Source organism: Elephantulus edwardii, unplaced genomic scaffold, assembly GCF_000299155.1.
Source record: "Elephantulus edwardii isolate Elephantulus edwardi_28Jun2011 unplaced genomic scaffold, EleEdw1.0 scaffold00079, whole genome shotgun sequence".
In the NCBI taxonomy this organism is placed as follows: Eukaryota; Metazoa; Chordata; class Mammalia; order Macroscelidea; family Macroscelididae; genus Elephantulus; species Elephantulus edwardii.
Window position 1 is genome coordinate 10,401,624 of NW_006399829.1, and position 12,052 is coordinate 10,413,675.

General features: G+C 36.0%; 1 protein-coding gene across 1 annotated transcript in view; it reads left to right on the forward strand.

Annotated features, from left to right (window-relative positions):
• Positions 1 to 12,052, forward strand: part of SLC38A9 (solute carrier family 38, member 9) — a 103,240-nt gene that overhangs the window by 23,948 nt on the left and 67,240 nt on the right. Inside the window, exons 3-6 of the mRNA XM_006889558.1 lie at positions 3,070 to 3,191; positions 3,319 to 3,382; positions 3,609 to 3,702; positions 8,077 to 8,247. Coding sequence (XP_006889620.1) covers positions 3,070 to 3,191; positions 3,319 to 3,382; positions 3,609 to 3,702; positions 8,077 to 8,247 — 451 coding nt within the window. The remainder of the gene's footprint in view (positions 1 to 3,069; positions 3,192 to 3,318; positions 3,383 to 3,608; positions 3,703 to 8,076; positions 8,248 to 12,052) is intronic.

Here is a 12,052-nt window from a genome sequence, read left to right on the forward strand (position 1 = left end):
TGTAGTTCTTGTCTCTCCTCACCCATTCCAAAATGTACTGCTTGCTGTCCTGTTAAACTTTGTCACCACTACTGGAGTGAGATGGTATCAAATTGTGTTTTTTATTTGCATCTCTCTTATTGCCAGTGATTTTGAGCATTTTTTTTTCATGTGTCAATCATCTGAATATCTTCCCCTGTGAAATATATTTCCATGTCTTTTGCCCATTTGTAATTAGCTTATGTCTTTTTTTTTGTAAAGACTTCTAGTATTCCTTTAATTTTTGTTATGAGACTTTTGTCTGAGATGGTATTGCCAGATTTCTTTTTTTCTCAGTCAATAGGTTTTCTATTCACCCTGTTGGAAAAAAGTTTTGATGCACACAGGAATTTAGAAGGTCCCAGTCATCAATTTTACCTTCTTCTGGTCATTCATTTCTGGCAGTATTTGTCAACCTCTTTATACCAGAGGCGAGGCCTTCTAAGGTTATTCCCATTTTGTCTTTTATGATCTTTATGGTTTTGGATTTTACTCATGTATCTTTTTTATCCACTTTGAGTTGGTTTTTGTGTTTGGTGAGAGGTGTGGATTCTGCTTGAGCTTTCTGGAAGTAGCAGTCGATTTTTGCCAGTACCATTTGTTGAAGATATCACTCCACCTTCTTATTGGTGTTTCTCTCACTGACTCTCTATTTCCTATAATTATATTTTTTTTCCAAGAATTACAGCATCCTGACAACATACCCAAAGTGTATGACATTTAACCATCATTGCTTCCAAGGCAAGAGATTTGGGGGTCTGGGGGTTGTTGTTTTTTGGTTTTGTTGTTGTTGTTGTTGTTGTTGTTTTGGCAGTCCATTGTATATCCAACACTGTTTACTAACACTATCATCCAATATTATAATTCATAGAGAGCTCTGGTGGCTTAGTGGCAAGAAGCTGCGCTGAAATCTCAGAGGTATGCAGTTTGAATCTACCAAATGCTCTGCTGGAGAAGGAGGGGCAATCTCCTCTTGTACCAGTTAGATCCAATCTAACAGTACACAACAAAAAAGAATAAATTAAAAATATTTTTTTAAAAAAACGTTTACTGTGGAAAAAAAAATGTTTACTGCGGGCCAAAGATAGAACATAGAAGTCTCATTGGATCCTTAAAATAATCATGAAAGTATTAACATTTTTCTCAGGCAAAGATGGAACTTCCAAAACTTTCTGGATGGAGTAATTCTTACTCAGTAAAAATTTGACTTTTTTTTTCCCCTTCAAGTGTTTTTTCAGTAATATCTCTTGGTCTAGGTCAAATCTCTTGGCTTTACTCTTGAAAGCAAATTTCAGATACTGACAGGACCAGTATTGTTGCCTAGAAGTTACATCAGCATTTTACTTCCAGGTTGAACCCCTTTTGTTAACTAACACTGAAGGCTGATTCCAGAAGGAGAGCACCACAGTTTTTCTTCAGCGGCAGATATGAGAGGATTCAAAGCCCTAATCTTTCAGTTACTAGCAAAGCACATTAACTACTTGCACCATGCAGAATCTCCAGTTATATCCCACCACCACCCATCACTGCCACCAACCTGATTCTGACTCCTGATGACCACAGGACAGAGGAGAACTGCTCCCAACAGTCTCCAAGGCTGTAAATGTTTATGGAGACGGTCTGTCACATCATTCTCCTGCAAAATTACTAATGAGCTCAAACAAGCAACCTTGTAATAAGCAGCCTCACACTTAATTTACTGTATCACCATGTGTCTTCCAACTAGAATGGAACCTTCTTGAAGTCAGAGGGTGGATATTTTATTGTCTCTTGAATGCTAAGCTTACCACCAGGTTGTAGATTTACATTATCATTAGTGTTAGGTGCCATGGAGTTTCTTTTTATCTGACCCATAACTGATCCTTCAAGTGAGTTTTCAGTAGCAGTAAATCTCACGGAAGGAGATTGCCCATCCTTCTTCCATGGAGCAACTAAGGATTCGAACAAACCATGTGCCTTTAGGTTGGCAGCACTGCTCTTACCACTAGGCAACCAGAGATCTCTGGTGGATTTACATTGTTGTTGTTGTATATCACTGAGTCGGAACTAACCCATAGCTGACCCTCCCGCAGGTTTTCAGAGGCAGTTAATTGCACAGGAGGAGATTGCCGGTCCTTCTCCCACAGAGCAGCTGGTGGCCTTCAACTGCATGCCTTTAGGATTGCAGCACACCTTCTTGCCACTAGGCCACCAAAGGTCCCTTAGATTTACTTACAAGGCTCTAAATAAAAGATTATTGAAGTCAATTACTGTGCCTTTAGCTACTATATGTAAAGTATTTCTAAGGGATATTCTCAGAGAATTGGGCCAAGTTAAAACAGGAAACTTTTTTATCCCTCCAACATAAAGGAGCCAGATAAGATAGGTATAGAAATGCATTGGTATAAACTGTTTATATAACAATTATATACTTTTCTTTTTCAACATCTTCCTGCTGGTTGATTCCTTTTCTTTTGCTTATATGCTTAAATCTTATCCATCTTGGAAAAATCCTTGCTTTTGTCTTTTTCTTAAGTGACTGCTTTATCACACGGGTTGTTGTGTTGTTGGTGGTTTGGGGTTTTTTTTCCCCTGCTGCTAAAACATTTACACGAGTAATCTATACCTACTACTGCTTTCTTCACCTTCTGTTAAAGTCTCAGTTCTTTATATTCTGATTTTCTCACCTACCACTTAGCTTAACTCATCCACTTGGTTCCTGAAATTCCCTTCATTTAAGATCTGTGTCTTCTTTTAATTATGTACAGCTTCAATTTTTTGCTGGCTTTCATTTTGGAAAAAGTAATTTGACTGTAGCATTATTCAAGAAATTAATTCTAACTTTAGGTGGAAAGCTGTATTAGTCATTGATAAATTTTTAACCCTTATAAATATTCTGTTTGAGAAAAAAATATATATTCATTAATCATAGCTCCAAATACAGTTTATTTGTTCGTAGTATTTAGAAATATATCGAGTCAAATATTCTGCTGTATAGTGTAGAAAATACACTGTTTTGCACATTACTGATTCTCACTTTGTAACACATTTCTTTATCTTTCTTTTTACCAGATTGCCCCAGATCACGTAGTTCCAGCTCCTGAAGAGTGCTATGTATATAGTCCACTGGGTTCTGCTTATAAACTACAGCGTCACACTGAAGGCCATGGTAAAAACACAAGTTTAGTAACCATGTGAGTAAAATTTATCTATGAATGAAATTACCAATTTTCATTGTCTTAATGATATGTTTAACTGATATGTTTGACTTAATGATAAGTCAAACTCCGTATTTTTACTGCTGCTACTTTGTGCTTTCAGTTTTATCATTTGGAATACCATGATGGGAACATCAATACTAAGTATTCCTTGGGGCATAAAACAGGTAATAGGATTTTATTTTAGCACTACTATCACCTGATCTTTTTTCTTTATATGTTTTGCAATAGAAGTTTTCATAAATCTATAAAAAAATTTAGAGTAGATGGTTGTCCCATTTTTCATTATCTCCCCGGGAGGGTTTTATTATGATTGCTTAGGGTAACATAATACGGTTGTTTATGAATTTATGCATGTTATTCTATGTTACTCTGTTTTTTTTATTTATCCAGGCTGGATTTACTACTGGGCTGTCTGTCATTCTGCTGATGGGCCTTTTGACCCTTTATTGCTGCTACAGATTAGTGAAATCACGGAGTATGATATGTAAGAATTTTACACAGTGAAAATATTTTAGTGATGTGGTATATCAAGTATTTCCCTCTGACCTAGATTATGAACTCATATATTCCTGAAATGTGTTCCTACCTAATTACTTTATGCATAGATTACTGCTTTAATTCACAGCCCTCCACTGAATTCAGAAGTCAATACATCAGTAGCTGCCTTTAATAAGACTGGGAATTCTTTACAGATTAAATTCACTTCAGTGTGCAGTTCCTCATAAGAATAATTAAAAAGCTCCATCTTAAAAATAAGGCCTGTGACAAAATTGAGAATTCTTTGATTCTTATTAGCTAATAGTGGCGTATATTGGCTTATATATACTGAAAGACCTATATATTGGAATCTCCTGTAAATCGAAATTAAAATTTAAAAAATGTTCAAGAAAAGGAAGGAAGGTGTTCTTTGTAGCATATTATTAAAGTTATACTAACACATTAGTTACTGTCACTCATCCCTAGATTCTGTGCCAGCAAAGTGTCTATTTTAGGTTGTTTTGAGAAATTTAGAATCTTAATAGATGTGCATTATTTGATAGAATCTGACCAAGTATGAATCAACAGACCAGATTTTTCTCTTTTTTTTTTTTTTTCTTTACTAAGCGATTTCCCTCTTTAACCAGATCTAGTCTTAATCACTGGAGAGCTCTGGTGGTCCAGTGGTAAGGAGTTGCACTGGCAACTCAAGGGTATGTGGTTCACATCCACCAGCTGCCCTGCAGGTTGGGCAGTCTCCTCCTGTGAGATTAACTGCCTCTGAGGATCTGATGGAGGATGGCATGAGAGATTTAACAACAATAGTAACAATAGTCTTAACCATTGAAAGAATTTTGTTAAAAAAGTCTCAAGAAAAGTTTTATTCTAGTTCCAAACGGAAAGGGATTTTCATTTATTTTTAAAGGTTATTTTTAACCTTTAATCTCTCAAGCAAAACCTTGACGATCTCTTTAAACATATGTAGAAAGTTTTCTCTTGGGCCTGCTTTTGTCTAATTTGAAGAACACTCTGTGGCATAGTCCATTGAGAACTGTGCTACTGGCCAAAAGACCTTGCCTCTGAGTGATTCACATCCACCAGCCACTCTGTGAGAGAAAGATGGACAGTCTCCTCTCATGCCACTTAAAGCCTCCAAAGCCCACTGGAGGGTCACCTAGGAGTTGGCTCCTACTTAACAGCAGTGAGTGTCTGACTAATTTGAAGTCTCTTTTTAAAGGAGAATATAGCTTCAGCTCCATTCTCTCCATAACTGCTAACCAGCAGGTACCTCCAATGTTATTTCAACTATTTTATGCCATTTTAAAAGATGAACTTTCAGGGAGCTCTGGTGGCCTAGTGTCAAGAAGCTGAACTGCAATCCCAGAGGTATAGGATTCAAATCCACCAGATGCTCTGCTGGAGAAGGATGGATAGTCTCCTCCTGTACCAGTCAGATCTGATTTGACAGTAAACACACACACACACACACACACACACACAAAGTAAAAAAGATGAACTTTCACTGGTTCATTTTACACAGTCAGCATAACCCTAATACAAAACCTAAGAGTACAATAAATAAAACACTGTAGCTGTGAAAAACCTCTCTATCAGAATCCTTTGATGGCACAAATGATTAAGTATTGGTCTACTAGCCAAAAAGTTAGTAGTGCAAATGCACTTAGATGCCTCAGAAGTAAAGCCTGGTTATTTGCTTCCAAAAGATTATAGCCTTGAAATCTTAGTGAAGTACAGGGTCAGAGTCAGCTTGATTGTCACTAATGTCAATAGCATTTGACATCTTGTACAAAAATGCATTTTAGATAGATTAAAGACAAATGTAAAAAAAACCCCACAACTTTCAAAAGCTTGGAAGAAAATTTAAGAAGTTATTTTATAACCTAGAAATTGAGGAGATTTTTTTAACCTGCACAGAAATATAGAAGCTTTGGGGTGGGGGGTGTAGGATTCTATTAGAGTTCTGAATTATCAAAATTTCAAAAATATCTAGACAAATAACTAAGCAGGACTTTTAAAAAAAACCTACATGCCTGCAAGGTAGGATCTGTCTTCAGACTAACTTCTAAAACCAGACCATGAAGGCCTTTCTTCAAGCTGTATGAAAGTTTTGTCAAAATATTTGTTTCTCTGCATATATGATTCATAAAATTATATGAGATAATTATCTAATATTCACTCAGCACCTTTTCTGGTCTGTGTGTGTCAGTGGACACTATTCTCTATTCATCAGAGCTTGATATTTATTAGACATTTATAGGCTAAAAGTATATTCATTGAAATAAAATATCTTTCATTTTCTGTGGTTTTTTCCCTTTGATTCTGGACACCCAAGTATCTGTAAAAATTAATGGAATTAAATATTGTAGTTTCATGATAGGACTTAAAATACTAGGAGAATACACAAATGCTTCACTGTTAATATATATCACTCAATGTGAAACTAGAAAAATCTTTAAAAGAATCTGATATAAATATTTTCCTTAACCTTTTTTATCTGTAAATTATCATATTCTTAATGTCCTCAATTTCTTAGGCTTAATCACTGCTTTCTGTCATGTGACAGCTACCCTATTGTGCCAAAGAGCTGACAGAATATCAGTTGATAGTGTCATCAAATGTTAGTTCCAAGAAGTTCAGAGAAGTGCATCCTAAAAGAACCAAACACTTTTTCACAGTGTGTCATTTTTAACTAATGACACCCCCACGTGTGTCAGAGGAGTACTTCTCTGCTGCATAGGGTTTTCAATGGCTGATGATTCTGAAGGAGGACACTTTTTACTGAGGTGCTTTGGTGAACTTGAACCTCCAACAGTTTTGGTTAGCCACTGAGCTCTTAACTGTCTTTGCTACCCAGGAAGTCCCATACAAGAACAGACACTGACAGATTATCACTTGATGACAATTAAAACTGTCTTTTATAGTTTAAAATAGCTATACTCTTAATTCCTTATTAAGACTATAAATAATAGATTCTTTTCCAGTTCCTGAGCATAATTATTGGGTGTTAATGTTTTTGTATGCTATGTGCCTCCCATAAACCTTGTTCTATGTCAGCACATTACCCATCTGATGTGGGGGGGGGAAAGGAATATAAAGAATATTATTAAGAATATAAAAGATATTCAAATATGAAACAAAAAGTTATTTATCTGTATCAAAGCAGTAATTTTGTTTCTCTATGTTTTTATATCAATTCTAGTCATTTAGATTTGGCTTTTTAAAAAGTTATTATATTACTTTTTTGTCTATTATACTGCAGTTTGTTGATGCTTTATTGACTAGTACAGTTTTGGTTTCTATCAAATATCTTTAGTAAAGTCCATGTTTCTACAGTAAACAGTTGTATCTTCTTAATGTTTTATGCTATGTACAATTGCACACTAATTCTGTTGTACTTCTTTAAGCATTGCCCTTTTTGCCATTCTAAAGAACACTCTGAAAATTTTATGCATACCTCTGTATTCTTTAGAATAATTAGAATTCAACATGTAAGAAGAAAAATGAAGCCACTTATTAAAAGAGTTGTACTAATTTAAAGTGATACTGCTGTGAATAAATGACAGCATTTCCCTGAATCTTGTCACTATTTTGTGATATTCTCTTATTCTTTTTATTTGACTGCCCTGTTTTGTTTAATGCCTAAAAAAGTACAGGTGCCTGTGTTACTGTTCAGCATTTTTTTCCCTTAAGTATTTATTTACCATTTTTGTGTTCTCTTAATTATAGAACTTATTTGTATTCCCTTCTCATTTGCTTACAAGTTCCTTGGTGCCCTTACCATTTGCAAAGTTTTTTACATGGTGTAGACATTAGCCCTTTATGTTATTTCTTGTAAATTTCTTTTCATTATTTGAATGATTTTGTATTATAAGTGTATGTGTGTCTATCTTTCATAATGTGAAATTTCTTTAGCTCATCAAAAAAGAAAACCTTTCAGAATCTACTTTGATGTTGTTTTCTATTACTCACTTTTATAATTATTTTTTTTTGTTTTTTTACTTTTGTAATTCTTAATTATTTGAAAATTTTTCTCTGTGCCAAATATTAAATAATGTTTTCTATTCCTTATTGATGAACTTGTCTAACCTTAGTTTATCAATTGCTTTTATCAATTAATAAATTTTTACAGTACAGTAATCTTTCCCTTTATCTGTTCTATTTTATTGCTTTCCCTTTTTATGTGTTCATCCTGCAATATTTAATAATAATTATTATTATTACTTGATGCTTTTCTAATGTCTGATAGTGGAATGATTGTAATCTCTTGCTAAATATTTTTCATTAATTTGGAGAACACGAATCATGAATATGAAATACATGATCAGCATCTGATTTTGTTATTTCCCTTTTACTTTTATAGCTTCTTTGGATACCACCACCTGGGAATATCCAGATGTCTGCAGATACTATTTTGGCTCCTTTGGGCAGTGGTCCAGTCTTCTTTTCTCCTTGGTTTCTCTCATTGGAGCAATGATAGTTTATTGGGTGCTTATGTCCAATTTTCTTTTTAATACTGGAAAGTTTATTTTTAGTAAGTACAATCTCACTTGTTAACAAAGTTACTTTCAAATATAATTGCTACTATTGTGTTCCCATTTCAATTTTAAATCTCTCTCAGGTATTGAGATAAAGTAAAAATAATCTTTGTTATTCTGGTGGTGGGAGAAGGATGGACAGTCTCCTTCCATGTGATTAATTGCCTCTGAAAATACACCAGAGGGTCAGTTCTGACTCTGTGGTACACAGCAATAACAACTGTAAAAAATTAATTTCTTTCCATCTGTCTCTTGTAGTGATCATCTCAAATATGTATGTTCATTTCAAAATATGAAATTTTGATAAATTGGTATTTTTTTCCCAAATCTCTAGTTAGTATAAAGTATACATACCAAAGCTGCTTGGCACCAGAGATCAAGAAATCAAAGACCTATTGTTGTTGTTATGTGCTGTCAAGTCACCTGCGACAACAGCCCTACACTCTGCTCTGTCCTGTGCCAATCACACCACCTCTGACACACCCATCCCTATTATCCCAGTCACTGAATCAGTCCACCACATAGAGGCTCTTCTCCTTCTGTGCTGTCCCTCCACCCTCCCAAGCATGATGTCCCTCTCCAGGACCAGTCTCCCCTTACAACATGTCCAAAGTATGTCAGATGAAGCCTCAGAATCCTTACCTCCAAGGAATAACCCGATTTAACCCTCTCCAGGATGAATCTGTTTTCTTAGCATCCCATGGAATATTCAGTACTCTTCCCGAGCACCACAGCTCAAAGGCATCAATTCTCCTTATATCCTCCCAAGGCATTGTCCAACTCTTCATTGCGTAACAAGTGATCGCAAAGACCATGGCCTGTATCAGGAAGAAATAGAACAAAGACCTATTACATTGGGAAATTCTGCTATCAGGGACCCTCCCAATGGCCTGAAGAGCAGTGATGTCAGTTTAAAGGCTACAGGGTGCCTGATTCAAGTCACAGTCTTTCCAGTCACCTGCTATGCATCTAAGACAATGGACATCTGGACAATCAATAAGGATAACAGGAGAGAAGAATTGATGCATTTAAGTTGTGGTGTTGGAGAAGAGTGCTGAATATCCCATGGGCTTTCAAAAGAGCAAATAGATATGTCTTAGAGAAAGTGCAAATAGTATGTTTCTCAGAGACAAAATGGTGAAGCTTCATCTTACATAGTTTGGACATCTTGTCAGAAGCTATTCCTTGCAAAGGGACATTGTGCTTGGAAAGGTAGAGAATCATCAAAGGAGAGGAAAATTCTTAATGAGATCGATTGATACAGTGCCTGCAGCAGTGGAATCAGCAGTGGCAAAGGTGGTAAAGATGGCATAGGTTAGGTCAAGAGTTCAACAGCATTTAACAACAAGAAGCCCCCAAAGGAAGTTTTAAGCGTATTTCAGTCCTTATCAGAATTTTAATGTAATGAAAATTTTATGAATTGATTAAAGAATTGTTTTTGTTATATGCCATTGAGTCCTCTGCAACTAACTTATAGCAACCCTATGTATAATAGCTCTGAACCACAGCTACCTACCCGCCTTATCCCAGTTACTGTGTCAGTCTATCTCATCTGAGGTTTTTCTCTCTTATGCTGACCCTCCACTCTTCCAAGCATTATGTCCTTCTCCAGGGATTGGTCTCTCCTGGCCACATAACTAAAATATGTGAGATGGAACTTCAAAATTCTTGCCTCCAAGGAGCAGCCTGGTTTTACCTCTCCAGGATAAGCATGTTTGTTCTCTTAGCAGTCTGTGGTATGTTCAAGACTCTTCTCCAGCACTACAACTCAAAGGCATCCATTCTTCATTCATCCTTAGTCATTATACAGCTCTGATGCATAGCAAGTAATTGCGCAGACCATGGTTTAAATCAGGCATATCTTAGTTCCAGACTGACATTGTTGCTCTTCAGTACTTTTTGAGAGGTCCCTCACAGCAGCCTTCTCCAGAGCAATTTGTCTTTTAATTTCTTGACTGCTTGTGCCAAAGATTATGATTGTGGAGCTAAACCAACTGAAATTATTAACAACCTCAATTTCTTATCCATCTATCATGGTGCTGCCACTTGGCCCAGTGGTGAGAATCTTTGTCATCTTGATGTTGATCTTCACTTCTTACTGAAGACTGCAGTACTTGACCTTCTGCAGCGAATGCTCAAGTCCTCTTTAGTTTCTGTGAGCAAGGTGTGTCATCTGCATCACACAGGTTGTTGATGAGTCTTCCTCCAATCCTGATGTCACCTCCCTCCTCAAGTCCAGCCTCTCAAAAGATCTGTTCCGCATATAGATTGAAAAGATCTGGAAATAGGATGCATCCCTGACTGGTGCACTCCTTTCCTGATTTTGAAACATGCAGCCTTTCCTTGCTCTATTCTGAGGACTGCTTCCAGGTCCACGTAAATGTTTTGCATGAGCAAAATCAAGTGTTCGGGATCCCCATTCTTCTCAAAGTTAGCCACAATTTGTTGTGATCCACACAGTCAAATACCTTTGCTTAGTCAATGGAACACTGATAGGCATTCCTTTGGTACTCTTTAATTTCAGCAGAAACCCATCTGACATTGTCAGTAATATCTTTAGTACCACAGCCTCTTCTAAACCTGGCCTATATTTCTGGTAGTTCTCTGTCGATGTACTATTCCATTCATTTTTTGGATAATCTTCAGCAGGATTTTGCTTGCATGTAAGATCAGTATATTGCTTGGTAATTTTCACACTCTCTTGGGACACCTTTTATTGGTATGGGAACAAATATGGATTTCTTCCAGTCAATTGGCCAAGTAATTGTCCTCCAGATTTCTCAGTGAGCATATCTAGGGCAGCATCAGTATTTTGAAATATGTCAGTTGGTATTCTGTCAATTCCTGGGGTCTTGTTTTTTTTTTGTTTTTTTGGGTTTTTTTTGGCAATTCCTTCAGAGCAGCTTGAACTTCTTCTTTCATCACACAGGCTCTTGATGGCATGTTGTTTCTTTAAATTCTTCCATGTCTGCCAATTCTTTTTGGTACTCTGTACTCTGTATACACCTTTCCTCTTCTTTTAATGTTCAATATTCTGCCCATGGCATCACTAAATATTGCAACTTCAGGATGGAATTTGTTCTTCAGTTCTTTCAGCTTTATATATGCCAAGCAGCCTGGCCCTTTTGGTTTAGTGACTCCAGCTCTTTGCACATTTCCTTATAGTATTTTTCTTTGTCTTCTTCAGCTGCCCTTTGAAGTCTTCTGTTTAGCTCCTTAACTTCCTAATTCCTTCCATTTGCTTTCACTTCTCAGCACTCCAGTGCTATATTCAGGGCCTCTACTGACATCCATCTCAGTCTTTTCATCCACCTCTGTCCTTGCTTTCTTCTTGAATGTTATTCTTGATAGCCTCCCAAAGCTCAGGTTTTCATTCACTAGTGCTCAAGCCCTCAAACCTGTTCCTGAGGTGACTTTTAAATTCAGGTTGGATAGACTCAAGGTCAAATTTACTTTGGTTCTTGTGTATTAAATTTCATTTCTTTTACATACTATAGAATTATAGTCTTTTCAAGTGGGCTTAGAATAAATATAATTTATTATGTTTTTTAGTTAAAGAAAGTTAATTTTATGTTAAATAAGATTTCCATTCTTTTGTAACAGTAAACTGACAGTCTCTTCTCTGATGCTTTCTAATAAATCTGAATTTACATGAAAATCAGATTTCAGAATAAGTTCTAACCTTAACAGCTAATTTCATTAGAAGCTTTTTATTTTTTTTAGAATGGAGAAGATTTTCATTTTCAGTAATAAAATTAACATTGTATTTCTTACAAGGTATTTTTATATAAATTATAAAGT